The 21,001-nt window shown below is 42.9% G+C and overlaps 1 protein-coding gene across 6 annotated transcripts in view; it reads left to right on the top strand.

Annotated features, from left to right (window-relative positions):
• The window catches only part of plxnb1b (plexin b1b), a 98,616-nt gene that overhangs the window by 43,895 nt on the left and 33,720 nt on the right, over nucleotides 1-21,001 (top strand). For 4 of the 6 annotated variants that reach the window (XM_017479953.3, XM_053683659.1, XM_053683658.1 and 1 more), the window contains 2 exons: nucleotides 17,653-17,807; nucleotides 18,425-19,550. In XM_017479953.3, the coding sequence (XP_017335442.2) occupies nucleotides 18,435-19,550 (1,116 nt within the window). In that variant the 5' untranslated portion in view covers nucleotides 17,653-17,807; nucleotides 18,425-18,434. Of the gene's footprint in view, nucleotides 1-5,834; nucleotides 6,082-17,652; nucleotides 17,808-18,424; nucleotides 19,551-21,001 lie in introns of those variants that run through there. The other 2 variants (XM_053683657.1, XM_053683656.1) reach the window with 2 other exon arrangements.

The following is a 21,001-nucleotide window of genomic DNA, read 5'->3' on the forward strand; positions in this document are numbered from 1 at the left end:
GAGAGAGAGAGAGAGAGAGAGAGAGAGATTGATTCGTCTTTGTCTGTTTTTCCGAGCAAAGGCGTAGGGAAGGAGTCGGCATTTAGCTGGAGAGATGAAAGCACGGAGAAACGGAGGAGGGTTGACAGGTGGTGTGAATGACACGAGCACATCCTCTACAGAGCTTCTCATGAGGGAGCAAGCAGCTGTCATTAACACCTCCGCCCGTGTGACTGCACCTTCACCTGCCTTCACACAGGGGAAGTAAACATGCTGCTCTTCTATAGTGCAAACTCACCTACACACACGTGTGTGTGTGTGTGTGTGTGTGTGTGTGTGGCCTTCCGCCGCAATCACCCTGTTCGGATGTTTTTCATTTCCATGCTGTGTGTGTGTGTGTGTGTGTGTGTGTGTGTGTGTGTGTGTGTGTGTGTGTGTGTGTGTGTGTGTGTGTGTGTGTGTGTGAGAGAGAGAGAGGATCTTATTCTCTCTGGCCTCTGTGTGGGAAGGCCATTGATTTAGCTCGAGTTGGGTATAAGTGTTGTTTAGCTGCAGTAACACATGAGTAGGTATAAAAACCAACACAGGATAGTAATACAAGGTGTGTGTGTGTGGTGTTTAGTGGGGGTAAGCATTATTTAAGTGTGGAAGAGAATGTTTTAGTAATAGTTTTTCCCCCCCCTTTGCTCTCATTTGTTGTGTCTGTGTAAATATATGGAATGAAGCGTGTGCATAAGTAAAAAGTCGCCGTCTTGCGTGACAAACCGCGCCGTCTGAATTTCTGTTCAACACCCATAAGATTTCTGGCATGGTATGAGATATGAGTAATGAGTGAATATCCAGGATGATGCAATCTAGGACAGTTCGACTATAGCAACATGATCATGCCATGGAGTCTGTGTCTGTGAGAAGAACGCCAGCATGAGTGAGTCTTAGCCCTGTCTAGTACACCTAAAGGAATGCCAAGTATCTTACAGCATAAAGAGAAGAGCACCTAGGGTCATTTAAACACACACGGTTCTTCCGTCAGTTATTTATTATTCCTTCGTACAGGTAGGTTGAGTATAAAGACCAAAATACTTCTACACAGTGTAACTTCCTGTCCGAAGGAATTGTACAGAACTGGAACCCCGCGTCCCGATTTGTATATTTATACTATGTACTGAAAGTATGTACTGTTTTGGTGAATTAAACGTACATACTTTTGAGTGTGTTGTAAAAGAGTATGCAAGTGCTAAGACATAGTGACAGAAGAGAGCGTCGTCACCATAAACAAACTCCTCGCAGGGTTTCAGCTTCTCTTCATTCGTTATTCCTTATAATTCAATTCAATTCAATTCAATTTTATTTGTATAACGCTTTTTACAATAGACATTGTCTCAAAGCAGCTTTACAGAAATATCAACACGGTATACAGATATTAAAGGTGCGAATTTATCCCAACTGGCGACGGTGGCGAGGAAAAACTCCCTAAGATGTTTTAAGAGGAAGAAACCTTGAGAGGAACCTGACTCAGAAGGGAACCCATCCTCATCTGGGTAACAACAGTTAGTGTGAAAAAGTTCATTATGGATTTATATGAAGTCTGTATGGTGTTAGGAGCAGCCGTAGTCCCAGCAGTCTGGAATTAAAGAAGATTTGAGCTCCATCCAGAGGCAGAAAGGATCTGGATCTCTAGTATCTCCATAAATTCGTGTGGGGCTCGGCGAAAGGAGAGAGGGAGAAAAAAGATAATTATGACTGCGAAGTAGTAGAACAGAATCTAGTCAGGGTAGGCTTGAGTAAACAAATACGTTTTAAGCCTAGACTTGAACACTGAGACTGTGTCTGAGTCCCGAACACTAATAGGAAGACTGTTCCATAACTGTGGGGCTCTATAAAAGAAAGCTCTTCCCCCTGCTGTAGCCTTCACTATTCGAGGTCCCGTCAGATAGCCTGCATCTTTTGATCTAAGTAGGCGTGGCGGATCATAGAAAACCAAAAGGTCGCTTAGATATTGTGGCGCGAGACCGTTTAGTGCTTTATAGGTTAATAAAAGTATTTTATAATTAATGCGAGATTTCACTGGGAGCCAATGCAGTGTGGATAATATCGGTGTGATATGGTATAGAACTTGTACCATATCGTTTCATTTGCCATTCCCTTTATTCTTTCCACATTTTGTTTACACCTCTGTAAAACGCATTCTTGAATTCGGCAAAAGAAATAGTCACAAAACTCTTCCCTCGCGCAAGGAGTTGTGGGTAATATTAGCTTCAAAAGCGTCCACGGGGCCACACTTTGAAAATCTACCCCGAAACAGTAGAGCATCCGGGTACCTCCGGGATACTCGTTTCAACACACTACCATTTGGGACACACTAATTCACTTCTCGGATACCGTTCCGGATGGATGGTATGCCAATCGGGACGCAGGGTATGCGCGCGAACGTGTGCGCGTACGCATGAGAGTGTGCGCTCACGTGAGAGTGTGTGCGTACGCATGAGAGTTTATGCGAGAGAGTGAGGGAGAGTGTGTTTGTTTAAACAACCCTAGATGCTCTTCTCTATAGGCTGTGAGATGTTTGGCATTCCTGGAGCTGCACTGTAGTAATTCGTGCACATTTTGGTCTTTACACTCATTACACTCATGACTACACAACGATGACTCTGCACAATACAGAATAGCGCAGATGCTACCGATGAGTAAAAACAGCCCCTCGGTCTTTTTGCTTTCCGGAGCATCCGTTTTTAATGAAGGGTTAATATTGATTTTGATGTATTTTTGCTTCTTGATGATCACAGAAAAATTCGACCAAATCCCGCGTCGAACCGCGTCTTCAGTTTTGGATTATTGCGATTGCGTGTTTAGAAATTGATTTAGTAGCTCGTTATTTAGGAATGACACATTCTTGTTCGTTTTCTCCTCATCTTTTTATTTATTTATTTATTTATTGCGTGTTAAATGCAAATCCATGGGCACGGAGACAAAACGGCACCGCATAGGCTCCGCAAACAGAGCGTGTGTGAACCCGGCCTAATGAGCCCTGAAGTCCTTCTGTTAGGAGGGTCCGGGCAAGACCGTTTACCCGAGTGTGTTCATATTAGGTTTTTTTATTTTATTTTTTTTATCCTGACACAAAATATCATTTGTTTGTTGTTATCTCAGTTTGTTTTTGTAATGCAATCTTAAAGTCCTTTCACATTCAGCGCGAATTAATCGCCGCAAATGTTTGACGCGATGACGCTCTTGAATCGAAACAATATATCCCTATGGAGCTGTTCACACCGGCGATTTTTTTTATTATTATTATTATTTATTTTTTAATCGTTTTGTGTCGATTTTTAAAAAAAAGTTTCCCTGTCGCTCCGTTATGAAACGGGCCGTCCAATTAGATTTGAGCTTTAGATCACACGCCACGTTCCGCTGTTGCACAAACGAGCGAGATCGGTGGCGCTGCAGCACAGAAAGGCTGTTTTGAAAACCAGTGTAAACACAGAAGACGACTAGAGAACGGATAGTGAGTTCTTATCATTTGTCAAGTTTCCATCCACTTTTTGCGCATTTCTGTTATCGGCGAAGTGAAAGTGCGGAAAACAATTTGCGAGATTTTGCCGTCTCCCGCCTGTTTCCATCCAATCGGCCTTTTACCGATAAAATGGTGCGCATCAGTTACTCGTGTGTTCTCACGGCTCTCTCACTCACTCACTCACTCACTCACACAAGTGCACGTACCATGGAGATATAAACAAACCATCGTGGCATGAGGTAGCGGCCAAAAACTATATTTCTTACTGAAATACTTCATATTGGTTTGAATGCAAAGATTTTTTTCATAATGTTACGGTTGGACTTTTTGTAGCAGAAAACAATACTCAGTATGTCATTTGTTATTTATCTTTATTTTCTTATTGAAACATGTCAGTGATAAGTATACCGGGATAGTAAGAACTGACCCGTCACTTCATTTCTCAAAGTTCTTCGACCACGAAAGAAAAGCAGGCCGGTCTTGGGCCTTAAACTTGGGTTTTGTCGCACCACCGTGTTATTGCATTATATTTCATTCATACTAAAACGTCATGATGGTGCTGTTCATAAAGCATTCTTCTGAACAGTTTGCGTTGCAGTGCTGTGCTATTCTTCTTCTCTGTGGTCAAAGACGATAGATGTAAAACTGTATCACGTTTGGGCCGCGTCATTTCCGTCAGGGGTTTCATATAAAAATGCGGTCACAGAGTGACGTTAATCTTTAACAAAGCTATCAATCCGGATCGCGGCACAACAACCGCAGTACAACATCGTCCACCATCTTGTTTGTTCTGAGTTGAATGAATTGCCAGTGCTGGCTCAGTGGTTAAAGGCTCTGGGTTACTGATCAGAAGGTCAGGAGTTCAAGCCCCAGCACTGACAAGCTAGCACTGTTGGGCCGTTGAGTAACCCTCAATTGCTCAGTTGTATAAATGAGATAATTGTAAGTCGCGCTGGATAAGGGCGCCTGCCAAAAAAATAAGCCCCGGCATTGTGTTTGAACATCTCCGTTTTCTCAGTTCACGCCACAACGCGAAAACACCGTTTTGAAAACGATGCACTCGGGAGAGCGTTTTCGAAAAGCTCCGGACCAAAACGCCGAGTCTCGGTGTGGACGGAAGGCCAAAACGTAGAGGGGGGAAAAAACGCTGGGTTTTTGAATTGATCCGGATTAATGTGGACGTAGCCAGATGTTTAAAAGAATAACTCGAGCGGAAATCTTTTGGCAGAAAGAATCCCGTTTCTATACATTTTCACCGACACCAAACGTAGTCATCTGTCAAAACATATCAGGGTACGAGTACCAGCACGTCCTCCTTCCGCGTGATGAAAACTTCCAGCGTCTGTTGCCGACATCGGCCTCGTATCCCTGGTGCAAAACTAGTCAAGGAGACACGTCGTGATGGATCGAGTACATCTGGAATCGGTGGAAAAGGACTGGAGCCGTGACGCATCACAGATTCGCCAGTTTGCTTTAATATATTTAAAAAGCGACTTCCGTCAGAGTTTGTAGCACTTTGTGTCTATATCGTGCAGCTCCAGTCAGTTCTGGCACTTATGTCGTTGATCAAAGCCGCTTCTCAGGCCAACGGTCTCGGCTGATGGGCTGCAGGAAATAACGTGGCCGCTGAGTAAATGATGCGCTGCCACTCGTCCGCTGCGTCAGTTTGTTTTTCCATCTACACTTTCTCCCTGCCTTTTTGTCAGAAGTGAAATGTGAGACCAGTGCGACCCTGAGTGAGTGCGAGGCCGGATCTCTCTGTCTGTGTGTGTGTGTGTGTGTGTGTGTGTGAGAGAGAGAGAGAGAGAGAGAGAGAGAGAGAGAGAGAGAGAGAGACTGACTCACTGACTGACTGACTCACTGACTGACTGACTGACTGACTCACTGACTGACTGACTCACTGACTGACTGACTCACTGACTGACTGACTCACTGACTGACTCACTGACTGACTGACTCACTGACTCACTGACTGACTGACTCACTGACTCACTGACTGACTGACTCACTGACTGACTCACTGACTCACTCACTCACTGACTGACTCACTCACTCACTTACTTACTGGAGAAAGGCTGAATGTACTCCTTCCTGTTCTCCTTTGCTGTCTTGGTTGTACGAATCTAGAAGAGACTCTTGGTTTTTCTCTACACGTTCTGTGTAATTTCAGTATTAATCATCCACACAGACCGTGTTTGGCAAAGAGTTATGGACAAAACTATTTAGCTCAAGCTCTGGTATAGCCCACTGGCTCATTTTAAAAAGAAGTAAATAATTTCTTGTCTCTCTCTCTCTCCTCTTCTAATTTTATCTGCTCCTTCAGACCACACACCCTCCTCGTTCCCATCACTCCCAGCTTATTTATCCAGTGGTGTAAAGTGTTGTGTTTTCCTCCCTTCAGTCATGTTTCTGCTGTGTTGGTCACTGGTTTGTTTACTAAATGTCTGTTCGCTTGTGAATCGTGTTTTCCCAAGAGAAAAGCCAGGCGTCAGGAGTTTTAGCAACACCCGATACCAGGGCCGCTCATCGCCGTATCTCTGTGCACCCAATCCCGTGAACATTGCAGGGAATTTCCAACATTCATGTGTGGCAAAGTAAGCACCCACACCCACCGAATCTTACATTACCTAGAGCTAGCTTCCATTTTACACACACACACACACACACACACACACACACACACACACACACACACACACACAATGTGTACAAAGAGATGGTTTGTCTTACAATGCAGTCATAGCCAAAAGGACCCATATAAGGCCGTGTGTGTGTGTGTGTGTGTGTGTGTGTGTGGTAATTATATACAGTAGATTAGAGTTAGAACTCCAGTCAGGCAGAAAACCACTGGCTTTTGTGTTACCCTCAAACCCAGCATGTCTTCCTTCTTTCTGTGCCGTTCCCTCCCTCTCGCTCCACCTGTATGTGCTCGTCTTTGATCACGGCCCTGTTTAAACCCGTCTCATCAACATGAAAGCGAGCCCTGCTTTGTTTAAGAACTCGGCAAGCTTTTAATTTATGCCCTGGGTAAAGGGTCCGGCGCGTAAACATGTACTGGAAAGCTCTTTTACTTTGTGATGGGGTGATAAACATCAGGCCACATCTCTCAGCCACTGGCTGTTCTAGTGAAGAATAATGAATACAGCTGAGGATTCCTAACTGCTCTTAGAACTGTATCACACAACAGTGTTCAAAGCTGTTTATTCAAAAGTTAGTCATGTCAGCGTTGTTGTTGTTGTTTTTTTTTTTTTTGTTCCGTTTTTACGTCCGCACATCGGAACATACGCTATATGGCCAAAAGTTTGTGGACACCCGACCATCACACCCATTTGCGGTTCCACCCCAAAGCGTTGCCGTGAAAGTCGGACGCACACAGTTTTATAGAATGTCTTTTATATGCTGTAGCATTACAGGTTTCCTTCACTGGAACGAACTATTAACCCTAACCTGTTCCAGCATGACAGTGCTCCTGTGTACAAAGCGAGGTCCACGAAAACACGGTTTAACAAGGTTGGAGTGGAAGATCTCGAGTGTCCTGCTCAGAGCCCTGACCTCAACCCCTCTGAAAAGCTTTGGAAGGAACTGGAACACCGACTGCGCACTGAATGGGCCAAAATCCCCACCGCCACGTTGCCAAAATCTAGTGGAAACCCTTCCCAGAAGAGTGGAGGTTATTATAACAGCAGAGGGGAATTAAATCTGGAATGGGAATTTCAAGAAGCACATATTGATGTCATGGTCAGGTGTCCACAGACTTTTGGCAACATGTCGGCACAGTGTATGTCGTATTATCTCGTAGCTGGAAATGAACCTCAGTTTGAATCTGAGTGTTGAACCTCGCTTAAAGTATGTACCCTCATCCTATTTGAGCAGTAATTCGGAATTGAATAACATAAGATCCAGCATGGTTTCCTAGTCAAGTATTCCAGATGTGTGGTAGGAACAGTTCTGCATTCTTACCATTAATGTGCACATACTTTCCTGGCCAATAAGAGCATATATGCAGAAATGCAGGCTGTAATTTCAGCAAGGAGACCTAACACACACATGCACACGCGCTCACACACTTGTCTTACTAGTCATCTTTAACCCTCCTATTATGTTGGGGGGAAAAAAGTTACATCCATTATGTTATGGGTCAAAATGACTTCCACAGTTTAAATACAGACCAAAACAACAAAGAACAGCTTAAAACAGTAAAACTTTATTATGGCTTATCCTAGGCAAGCCATAAGAAGAAATATTCGCATAGAAGTTCATGACCCTAAATGAGGACAAGTCCAAAAATTTCAAAGAGAAAAAGAGAGATTATTATTATTATTATTATTATTATTATTATTATTATTATTATTGCAGTATTTCAGACATCTCAAATGTGGAAATGGGTCACCCATAATATAATATGAGGGTTAATGTTTATTAATTATTAATTCAGCTAATTAATGCTATGTCTACACCTAAATCTATCCCTAACCTTAACCCCAGTAACCAAAAGGAAACATTTGGGCTCTTTTAGTTAAAAAAAACAAAAAAAAATACAATCAAATCTGTAGTTTTTGCAATAAGAAAAAAAAGGGTTTGCCTCATGGGGACCAGCCAAATGTCCCTACAAGGTCAACACTGTGAGGTATTCCTATCCATGTGAGGACATTTTGTCCCGATCAAGATATAAACAAACTCACTCCGTGCCATCAATCTCAGGTTCATTCCCTCGACTAGTTCCCCATTTATACGATCACTTTGCTTCCTAGTCATCTATACATTCACTGAAACTTTTACTTCATTTGTTCTTTGAGACAAATGACTCCTCCTCTCCTCCAGTTTCTCTCTGTCATGCTCTGCAGACTCTCTCTCTCTCTCTCTCTCTCTCTCTCTCTCTCTCTCTCTCTTTTTCTGTGTGTGTAAGGAATAGTACAGAGAGTTTGGTGGAATCCGGTGTTAAGCGCTTACTGTCATCAGGTTGTACCCGGACGTTCCCATGCTCCTCACCACACACACAAAGATCAGCCCTGGGTGTGGGTGTGTGTGAGAGACTTGTGCAGAAACAGAGCACGTTTTGAATGACTGGAGCAATGCAAAGCCACACACTTTTACAGGCCTATACTATATCTAGACAATGGACTCCTTTCATACTGGATCATGTGTACCCATGCATTTATATACATGCATATTAGAGAATTCTCCATGCAGACTGGCTTTCAGTACGTCCTCTGTCTTGTACTCGAAAATCAACGGATTTTTTTCTTCCGACGCTCACTCAAATACGACAGGTCATTATGGGGTCATCTTTTACTATGTTTCTTACTCCCTTACTGGTCATCTCGAATACTTTGGGGAAAGAATTTTGTGCCTAATGAAAAGACGAAGACATAATTGTTCATTGTCTGCAGCTGATAATAGATCTTTGGATGTTGTTAGATGCTCAGCGCTGTACATGTACGCTAAGTGTGAGTAGAACAAACTGGCTCCCTGCTGTTTGGGAGTATACAGCTCTGTTGAACATTAGTGAGGTCAGTAACTGATTAATCTGTTTATTCATCTGGGTTCAGCGGACGGACAGTTTTAAGAGGTCAAATGGCAGGCCAAAGGTTGTATATATGACTGATACTAAAAGATAGGGTAGGGTTATTTACATACTACACTGCCACATCTTTCCTTAACTTGTTGCAGATTTAAATCAAGAAATCACAATCAAAATTTAGATAAAAATCTCATTTTAGAGTGTTGGGCGCTCGCGATTCTGAAAAGTTATGATCCCATAGTCGTCCGAAACATGGAGTCTGAGGCAGCTTCATTTTCCACACTAAAGAGACAGCTGGTTGTTGACCTGCAGAAATCAAGTAACAGATATAAAATAGATCTGTTTAATCTTAGGGCAACAATGAAAAGTTTCACATGTCTGATGCAGTTCAAAATTTGTCACACTGTCACCACACACAGTGAGGAGGATGGTGAAAGAGCCCAAAGATCACAGTTGATTCTTCATTACAACAAGCTGCTTGGAAGCATTGCAAGAAAGTAACCCCTCCTGAGAACATCTTACAAAACTACCATTGCCAGCATGAGCTCAGGTCAGATGAGGCCAAAATCGTGTGTGTGTGTATGTGTGTGTGTGTATATATATATATATATATATATATATATATATATATATATATATATACCCACCACCATATTTAACCATGGGCATGAGGTACTTTTCCATATGGCTACATCTCTGTTTGTGCCAAAACCACCTCTGGTGTTTATTACCAAAAAGCTCTATTTGGTTTCATCCTAGAACCCGATCCCATTTGAAGTTCCAGTCGTGTCTGGCAAACTGAAGACGCTCGAGTTTGTTTTTGGATAAGAGTAGAGGCTTTTTTCTTGAAACCCTTCCAAACAACTTGTGGTGATGTAGGTGACTTCAGATTGCAGTTGTGGAGACTTTCTGACCCCAAGACGCATCTAACATCTGCAATTCTCCAGCTGTGATCCTTGGAGATTGCTTTAGCCACTCGATCTATCCTCTTCACAGTGCGTTGAGACAATATAGACACACGTCCAATTCCTGGCTGATTCATAACATTTCCAGTTGACTGGAGCTTCTTAATTATTGCCCTGATGGTGGAAATGGACATTTTCAATGCTTGTGCTATTTTCTTATAGACACGCCCCATTTTGTGAAGCTCAACAACCTTTTTCCGCACATCACAGCTATATTCCTTGGTCTTACCCATTGTTATCAATGACTAAGGGAATTTGGCCTATGTGTTACCTCATATTTATACCCCTGTGAAACAGGAAGTCATGGTTGAACAATTTCCTGTTCCTAGTCACCCAGGTGTATGAAAGAAAATGTAAAATATCAATGGGAATGCACTTCAAATATATTCTTCTCATATGAATTCATGGGGGTGCCAATAATTGCTGCACACCTATATTTAACAGATTTATTTAATTTTTTTTGACAAACCTGAGTTTTGTTTGCAAGTGTTTGATATCCATGAAAGCAGAGCATTTTTTGTGAATTTTTTTTTAAAAGAAAAGATTAAAATGTTAAGCAATAAAGCCAATTTTTCACAGTCTTCTTCGCTCATATTTACCAAGGGTGCCAATATTAGTGGAGGGTAGTGTATGACTATATGTATCAATCAATCAGAGATTCCGTTACCAGTTTTTGACCCTTAAAAATTCGAACTGTCCGATAAAATCAAAAATTGTCGTACATGGTGTCTGGTAAAAATATAAAGGCAGACATTAGATAAAGTACGTTCATAACTGCACACCTAAATAAGGTCTCCGTCTGCGCAAAATTAGTGTCTTTCATGTTTCTCTTCATTTTTGCTTTTCAGCCAACCCATTCAACGACACACATACACGTCTCAGTGATGGTCGGCCCTCTCTCGCTCTCTCGTTACAGCAGGCACTGAAAGCACAAACTGGCACACACGAGTAAACTCGGACTAACAGCTGATGTTTGACCACGCCCCCGCCGTCACAATCGCAAATACTACGCAAAGTCCAAAACGTTACAGCGCAAAGTAAACACTGGAATGAGATGACTGGATTTTGTCCAGTTTGTCCGGTAAATTTGATCATTCCCGGACACGTTGGCCGGCACAAAAATATAACTATTTATTTATTTTAGCCAGATATGTATCGAAATTATTATTATTTTTTTTAAAAAGACAATATAAAAGTACAATATTGAAAAAATCCGAACTTATTCGCGTTTGTAAAACTGTAATGTGATATATACAGTTTATTTAATTATCCAATTCTCCATGAACACTCGAGCTTTTCTAGAGAGATGAGCGCCTTCCCGTTTCCTTTACCTTCTTGGTCCATTCAAATCACGATTACTCTGTTTACAATCCAAAACGTTCTTTGTATATTTCTTCAAAACGTATAAATCTTTGAATCAAACGAATGCTCGTTTTTAGTCCCCTTAATCAAGCGATCGCATTAATTGGTCACATGAAGGAAATGCTAAATATATACAAAATTCTGAAGAATAAACGCACACCCACTTACTGTTTGGAGCTCATTCTGAATTGTTAGTTTGTTAACTAATTGTGCGGCCCTGTTAGTTTGCGCATTAGTGGCGTGATGTGTGATGCACATGGTTCGTGTGAGCAGGTAGAGGTTCCTGCCAACCTCTGAATTGGATCAAGGATCCGAAACGAACACCAGAGCGATATTTTGCTAGGAACAAAACTGTACCCGGTGACGTGAACATCCTTCACTGTTAACGTGTTGGCATTATTTTTCATTCTGTGCAGTACATTAATAACAAGCTAACGTCTGACCTCAACATTCTGCAGCGTTTTACGATCAGCAGCATGTCACACGGTGTAGCACAAGCTCTGACGGTACGGATGTTGGAGCGCAACGTTGGTTATATCGGTCCTGCTCAGAGTGAACCAGTTTATTTTTATTCGGGCCTTTACCCTGCTTCCAACACTGATCCTTTAAAAATCGGGGTTTAACGTTCGTCTCGCAGACAGCCCTGAAAGTCCAGCCTGGCCTGACATGAAAACATGTTCCTCTCTTTTAATTAGACCCTCGGTACATCCCCCATCTCTGTGGCCAGGCACAGACCAATTATAGCTCGACAGGAGGTAGCTAGGCCTGTTTTTATCCCACGGGATCAGCTGGATCTTTGAAGGATGTCTGCCATGTAAATTATGAGCTACAGTGTTTAGGTGTTTGAACGTTTAGTGTCTCGTACTACAACATTCAAGTCAGCAAGAGGTAGGGTAGTTTTGTTGCGTCAGTATTGTTCTATCTGTTTACTATCTATCTATCTGTCTATCTATGTCTATCTATCTATCTATCTAGCTGTCTCTGTCTGTCTGTCTCTTATCTGTCTCTCTAGCTAGCTAGCTAGCTAGCTATCGAGCTGTCTATCTATCTATCTGTCTCTATCTATCTATCTATCTATCTAGCTAGCTAGCTATCGAGCTGTCTATCTATCTATCTGTCTCTATCTATCTATCTATCTATCTATCTATCTAGCTAGCTAGCTATCGAGCTGTCTATCTATCTATCTGTCTCTATCTATCTATCTATCTATCTAGCTAGCTAGCTAGCTATCGAGCTGTCTATCTATCTATCTGTCTCTATCTATCTATCTATCTATCTATCTAGCTAGCTAGCTATCGAGCTGTCTATCTATCTATCTGTCTCTATCTATCTATCTATCTATCTATCTATCTATCTATCTATCTAGCTAGCTAGCTAGCTATCGAGCTGTCTATCTATCTAGCTCGCTAGCTAGCTGTATATCATTGTTCTGTTGAGTCCGTTTGTCTCATTTCTAGCCAGTAGACTTCCACATCTCGCACTGAAATCCGACTGCACATTACCCCAGAAGCAAAGTTCAGCAGCTGTCAGACGTTTCACTGATGCTTAATACAAACTAATACTAAGTGACTACAAAAATTATTTTTTTTCCTCTTATGTGCTACTGGATTGATTTGTATTCTGCAAAAAAAAAATCTCTGTCTCTGTGTGCGTCTGTAGTTTTCTTTCTCAACTTCTACATCTTTTCTTTGCTTATCAGCGATAGAGGAATGTGTGTTGGGGTCGGATATAAGTGAACTCACACAGGCAGTTAGACAGGCTGTTATCTAACCGTCTGCAGTGTTGTAATTCTGAACCAAAATACCGAACAAAAGGGCAGCTTGAAAGTCATTCACCGAACGACAGGCATGGAATAAAACGAGATATTACAGAAGAACATCGAGCATTCGAATATTACAGTTCCAAAAATCAAACCCGCCATAATGCTGCATTAATGAGATGCATGTTCTAGCACCAGGGCTAGGCGACGTATCGATATAATATCGAGAATGTGATAAATGGTTATGCGATACACTTTTGGGAGATATCGTTGGTATGGTGATATATTTTTTTTTTTTTTTAACATGTTTTTAACATTTACAAATGAAATGCTACTGAACGGATGCCGTTGGTTTGACATCATTTTTAAAAAAACGTAATCATCCTTGTCTTCGTAGTTCAACGTGTTTAAAAATAAATAAATAAATAAATTACTAATGTTTTGCAGACAGTTTGTTAGCTAAATTATACATCACAATATATGTATCTTGTATCGTAGAAATGTTCTCAAGTATCGCGATGTGATATATTTTTGTCATATCGCCCAGCCCTATATAGCACATTGTAGTGTTAGACCAACCGACGGTCTTGAACACTAATGAACAAGCTTTCTAAGAGCTATTGGCGCTGGTGGCTCGTTAGCTCGATTGTGACCTGTGTGCATGTACTGTACGACCTTGAACTCGCTCTGTGCTACGCTTGTTTTTACACATCTGTTCCAGCAGCTTTTAAAGCCTTGTATATTTTGGTTTTAATTGGCTCGTATATGGTAACTACACATGCATGGGCCTTACACACTGCCACCTTTGTGTGTGTGTGTGTGTGTGTGTGTGTGTGTGTGTGTGTGAGAGAGAGAGAGACTTTGGCTCCTGCTAAATAGAAAGCTGGTATGTCATTGTTTCATTCCTCTAAACAGTGTTCTAATGAGGCAGTAGATGGGTAGAAGGACAGTGCAACATTCTGGCTAAATTGAGTAATTAACACCCCTCCTCCGCCATCCTCCAACCACCCCTTAACAAAACACACAAGCACATGAACTCAGTTTTGCCTTGTTAATTATTAGCCACACTCCCTGTTGGTACATTCCATATGGAAAAAAAACTGCCTTTATATCTTCTACTAATAGACTTCAGATGGTTAGAAAGCCTTGCTTCAAATTCTGATAGCAACCTGGCTCGTTCCTGGATGTTCGGTCTCTAAACGAGATCCTGTTCATTTTGTTCTGTGAGCTGGAATGAGTTAATGGTACAGAGTCACTCCCTGTATGGAGGGAGGGATTAAATAAAGGATTACAGCTTTGAGAAAAAGAAACAACGCTGCCATGTCAAGTGCATGCAGACGTACACGCCTACTGAAGCTCAGGGGGACTGCGTTTTCATTGATGAATGAAAGAGCAAGACTTATTTTCTCTCCCGTGAGAGAGAAATTTTCTACCCCACCCCCACCCCCACCCCCCCGCCGCCGCTTCAATGCTGCTACTACAAAAACAAAAGTATTGTGTTGTTTTTTTGTTTTTTGACAATCTCTACGATTAGGGCAGGACTATATGATGTGAACGTAAAATTACACCTTAGCAGTATCGGCAGAGGTCTTAGGATATGACGGACATGAGAAGCTGTTCTTATGGAGTTTTATTCAACTTTCAAACACTTCAGTATTTGTCTTGGGGCGTAACCTGGCCTGTGCATTAGCGGCTGTAGCCCCGAAAATATTTTCTTTAGCCCTGAATAATTCTCCACTTGGAGCGGTCTGTCACTACGTAACTGAACATCAGTAAAAGACGACGGCGGTGTTGTCATGTATCTTCAGTGAACGGAGGCGGGACCAATCAGGCAGGGTTTACAGGAAAACGCTTGGAAATACGTGCGTCTTATTAGCTGACGGCTCTCAATTCTGCCAACAGCTGTAGTCAGATAGTGTGAGGGGGAAAATTGATGATGTTTGTTGTTGTTGTTTTTTAAACATGTAAAACTGAAACACTAACATCCTCTCGTGCTGAGCAGGAAGGTGTGTAAATGTCTACATGAGTTTGTGAACATGTCTAAAGTTACGTGAATATGATCCGAGCGGAGCATAAGGACAGATCATGTTCTTTACATGGCGCTGTAGCAGCTAAACCCATACAGCGAGAGCTTAGTCGTGCCTCCCCTTGGCTAGTCTAGTCTCGTGTTAGATAAAAAAAAAGTTGTATATGTTATCGCTCTGGTAGTCTTGTAAACAGTGACACCCGAGGTTTTAAGTCTGATGACATTTTCCCATTTTTAAAGCAGTTAGCCCTCAGGTTCAAGAAAGCCCTGCATGGAAACATGTCTATTTAGAAGTTGAAGAATGATCGAGAAGAATCTTTGCTCAGCATGATTAACAGTCCAGCTAACGCCCCTGTCCACGCACACTACATACAACTTTGGTATTACATTGACCCCAGATTCTTCTCTGAAATCAATAAATCCCATTTCTGTGTGAATGGATTTTACCGGTTTAAAGCTGAATGTGTTCAAATCGATTAAACGCATCCTTCAAAAAGTGTTTTGCCTTCATCGAGGATTTCAACTGCCCGCAGACTGAAGGAGTTTTGAGTAATCGAGTTTCCCTTTTTTCCTGAAAGCAGGGAAATGTATGGAAATGATTGTCCGTGGTCATCGCACATATGCTACAGAGACAGTGGTTTGAGCTTAGAGGTGAAAAACGCCTTTACTACATTCTAGTATGTGTTGGTATATAGTACTACCCCCGCTAGAGTAATAGTACTGTTGTGACACAGAGCACACTATTGACCTGATCTGAAAGATGTAAAGATTGAAGTTGTGTGATTTGGGAATATGTTCGTGAGTTCTGGAAATATTTGCTGATAATGCAGCAGGCCTACTCGATTAACAGCTGTGCTTGTACAGTAATTAATTAGTCCGGCCAAAATGGCGTATTTTAATAATTGGACATCGGTTTCTTCTCACTCCCGAGAGCGATCTCTTTCGGACTCTTTACCTTTTTTAATTTCTGTGCTCATTTTCACATCGCAGACTGAAGTACAGCTCCACGCAGGATGCGTGTCTGACCGTGGCCGGCTGCTGCTGGCTTCGGTCGTAACATCACGCGACTGAATGGCGGCTTATTGCGGTCATTGAAAGTGACAACTGTGCAAGACGGCTGCCAAATGAGGCTTGACCCATGCCGGAGTTCCGGGCAGCCCTGCAGAAAAGAGGAAAGGAGGCCGACGCACAGAGGAGCCAGTCTTTCCCATTGCTCCGGAGCGCCTGTCAGAGAGACACGCCGCATTCCAGCTGCTAGGATTGATCTCGCATTACAGCGTATATTACAGTCCTTCTCGCTCACACGTCCCGTCTCGCTTTGCGATCTCTCTTTGGAGCCACGGCCCCTCCCCCTAGTGCCAGGCTGTGAACACACACCAGCCGCACCATCTTTGCTTGCTTTGCATCACTTCCCTTCTTTACCCAAGGCAAAGCTTTAATGAGCGTGTGTTGCGAGTACCGGTTAGTGTGCCATGACTTATCGTGTCGATAGCGGTCTTCGTTTCCAAACAAAAGGCCGTCGATCAAAAAAAAAAAAAAAAGCTTTGGCTTGAACTCTACAGTGTCGTTACGACCTAAGAATGGAGTCATTCAGTTTATCTACAAAACAACATTGCTATAGAGGAAGTAATAGATTTAGAGGCAGATATGAATTCTAGCCATTAAGAGACTGATAACGGCGGCAAGCGTGTACTCGGGGTTTTTTCCGCCACCAGAAACCACCCCCCCTTCCCGGCTGGTTGATGCTGAAAAAACATTTGGTTGTTTGCCAGATTCTGTATAGCCACACAGTGAATTCTTTCTCTCACACACACACACACACACTCACACACACACACACACACACACACACACACACACACACACACACACACACACACACACATACACATACATACATATATATAGTTTAACATGTAATTAAAATGATATAGCAGCACTTCTAATATCTACAGCTACATGTCTGCAGCTTCTGTAGAAAATAAGAGTGTACACATCTATAAAGATTCACTCAAAGAATAGTAAAGAGATTGAAAAGAGTCTGTGGACACACACACACACACACACACACACACACACACACACACACACACACACACACACACAGTTCGCTCCTTTTCTCTTTCACATTCATTCAGCTTCTCTTAAGCCTGTACACACTCTCTCTCTCTCTCTCACACACACACACACACACACACACACACACACACACAATGCTCTGCATACGTCAGCACTATTTAATTCCATTCCATGTAGATGAGAAAGGAGGTGTTTTTGTGATGGTGATGGGGGTAAGGGGGGGAATGGGGGGGGGTATAGTGGGGGGGTATAGTGGGGGGTTGGTGTTAAGTGTGGGAGAGGACAAATTCTCTACTTTCTCAGGTTTGCATGAGTCAGACAGAGTAAAGTTTCTTGTGGTGTTGAGTATGTAATGCTGATTACTCGATATCAGTAAACACACACATCAGTTCATGTGTTTAAATGTTGCACTGGTGGATTTTATTGTACTCTGTTTTTCTTGGTCTCTCTTAGGTCGAGTCCAAACTCCGAAAGGATGTTTCTTTGAGTGAATGAGAGTGCGTTTATCTTTGTGTGTGTGTGTGTGTGTGTGTGTGTGTGTGTCAGACCACACAGCTGACCTGTCAAGAGGGGACATGCCCCTTTAACAGACAATTACCAAACAAATGGTGAGGTGATGACCAACTGTTTACTCAGCCTGTCTCTCTCGCTCTCTCATCTGTCTCTCTCTCTGTTCCCCTCTCTCTGTTCACGCGTGCTCTCTCTCACTCTCGTGCACTCTCTCTCTCTCTGCCCCCCCCCCCTCTCTCTCTCACTCTCTCGCGTGTGCTCTCTCTCTCTGTTCCTCTCTGTTCACGCGCGCTCTCTCACTCTCGTGCACTCTCTCTCTCTCTCTGTCCCCCCCCCCTCTCTCTCACTCTCTCGCGTGTGCTCTCTCCCTCTGTTCCTCTCTCTCTCTCTGTTCCTCCCTCTCTCTTTCTCTCTCTCTCTCCCGCATGCTCTCTCCCTCTCTATCTCTCTCATGATCTCTCTCTCTCTCTGTTCCTCTCTCTCTCTCTGTCTCTCTCTCTCTCTCACCCACAAGTTCACTCTCAGATTATTTCTCCATTTGGTCAAAACAGACCGGAGGTGGTCCACGGCTATTTTTAGACAGTTTCACTTTGCCATTTATTCTTCTGATTTGTAATGTTAACAGAGTTGGTTCTTTTTCTGGCTGTGATTTCTAGCCCCCCTCCCCTGTTAGATATACACTCATTTCGGTTTCCCTGCCTCTGACATTTTACAGAGTTGTCGCCATGCTGCCCGGGATGGTGCGTGTATTGCATGCTCTTCTCCCAGTCTTGGTGATGTGTGCAGTCTGCCAGAGCTTCACTTCATTGCACCACTATTATCCAGTGTTCCTGCGCAACGACACGGAATTCGAGCATCTGGCTCTTCACCCTGAACCGGAACTGGGGCGCATCTACGTGGGTGCCCGTGATCGCCTGTTCCGGCTGTCCTCAGACCTGCAGCTGGAGGAGGAGGTGGAGACGGGGCCTGTGACGGACAGCCATGAGTGCCTGCCTCCGATCAGTCAGACCAGCTGCCCGCTCGCACGCCCAACCAGCAACCACAACATGCTGCTGCTTATTGACCCTTACGGCAAGGTGCTGATCAGCTGCGGCAGTGTGCACCAAGGCACTTGTCAGAAGCGAGACCTGGATGCCGTGGGCAATGTGCTTTTTTCAGCCCAGAAACCTGTGGACACACAGTATGTGGCGGCCAATAAACCTCAGGTCTCCACCGTGGGGCTGGTGGTGCGACAACATGGAGAGCGACAACCGGTGCTGTACGTGGGCCGTGGTTACACCAGCAGCCAGCCGCCCATCTCCACCCGCAACCTAGAAACCGAACCCATCTTCTCATATGAAGAAACCGCAAAGCTAACTGTGGTGGGACGGCTTTCGGAATACGACCACCACTTTGTTTCATCCTTTGCACACAATTCTCATGTCTACTTTCTGTTCTACCGCCGTGATTTGAAGTCACAGCTGCGTGATTACCGCACATACGTGTCCCGTGTGTGTCTGGATGATACGGCATACTATTCGTATGTGGAAGTTCCACTAAGCTGCCGCTCGGCAGGCGGGAAAAACTACAACCTGCTACAGGCCGCTCGACTGGGACTCCCCAGGGCTGGAGAAACAAGAAGGGTGGAGAAAGAGATCCTGCTGGGAGTTTTCTCCACGCGTTCTACCTCGTCCAGCGAGCCCAGTAACGAGTCGGCCCTGTGCATGTTCTCCCTGCAGGAACTGGATAAACGCATCAACGACACTCGAGATCTCTGTTACACCAGAGTGGGCCGCCAAGACGGACAGGAGGCTGCGTATATAGAGTACGAGGTGAAATCAAACTGCGCCAGTTTGCCACCAGTAAGTACGAGACCGCTTCTACTTCCCACCTTGCAGATTTAAGGGTTTTATTTCCTTTTCTTTCCATCTTTATAAGGATTTAAGACAAGTATAAGCATTTCAAAACATATTTCAGGAATAACACGTGAGACATATGAACAGCTTGTATGAGTATTCATAAGATGATATAATGATATGATGTAATGAAATTCTTGAATACTTGAGATGAGCAGCTTATGTCAGTAGGGAGAAGATTACATGAGCGCTTTTACGTACATGACCAGGGGTGTCTTGTTCATAGGGGCGTATATCAGCCGATCATATCAGCTGTTCCACCAATGTTAATCTTCATAAAGTCCTTATTCACAACTCCATACAATTTAAATTCCGTTAAAATACTAATTACCCCCTTTCGAATGACCAACCTTTTAAAAAATGCTATTTGACAAATATCAACTGTTTCATTGATTTGTTCAGCTTTCTAGATCATGGGGACATGTTCACTTCCCCTCACAGATTCCATAGAGTTGTTATTGCACCTAGTGGCCAGAAATGGGAACTGCAACAGGCCCACTGGGGCAGGAATCATGCAGACCAGACTGACAGGGTTGCCATGGTCGTGGAGTTTATGCTAAATTGGGCTAGTTTAATACATATATGTATATACATGCCAGTAATTAGAAGTAAAGGGCGATAATAGAGTGGATAATGAAACGTTTGGGGTTTGTTTTTTTTGGAAGTTCAGGTCTTTGGCTAGAAATTTTGCTGAAACCTAGCAGCCCTGGTTAATGATATTAGCTCTTCTGTGTGTGCTTAACTGGTGACAGGAAACACACCGGCTGTATCAAGCTCAGTTTAACAAAAGTCCATCTAAAACCAATTCAGAATGAATTGCTAGATATTAGCCTATCACAATCCGTGTGATTAGCATCAAAATTTTTTTACTCGAGGTTGTGTTATTATTAATGTCATCCTGCTGCACCAGAATCTATGATCACGAATCAATGCTGTAAATGGCCTTGATGTAAAGGATAATAAGTAAGAATAGAGCCTGACATTATGTGTTTAAACATTTAAAAATAATGTGTCAAACAGACACCTATTTTGGAACCATAGGGATTATTATAATTCTGTGAAAGTGAAGACAGATAACTTCTGCATCAACTTTTATAAAGCTTTTTATTTTTCTACAACAAAATACTGGCACAATCCTTTCATGTAATGCCGTATTCCATGAATATTATTCAGTTTTCATTATTGCATTTTTATTTTTTTTTCCCCCTTTCTGTTACTGTCTAAGCAGTTCAGTTTCTAAGTATCAGCGATTGGACCTATCAGCTTATATTCCTCTCAAAATTCCATCCTCTGGTTAACATTCTAGAATGTCCGAGCCCTTTTCAGCACAAAACGTGTGTGCACACAGCAAGCCATGGTTAAATTAAAGCAATGAATCCAATAGTTCTTAGTGCTAA

This window comes from Ictalurus punctatus, chromosome 11 (assembly GCF_001660625.3).
Source record: "Ictalurus punctatus breed USDA103 chromosome 11, Coco_2.0, whole genome shotgun sequence".
NCBI lineage: Eukaryota > Metazoa > Chordata > Actinopteri > Siluriformes > Ictaluridae > Ictalurus > Ictalurus punctatus.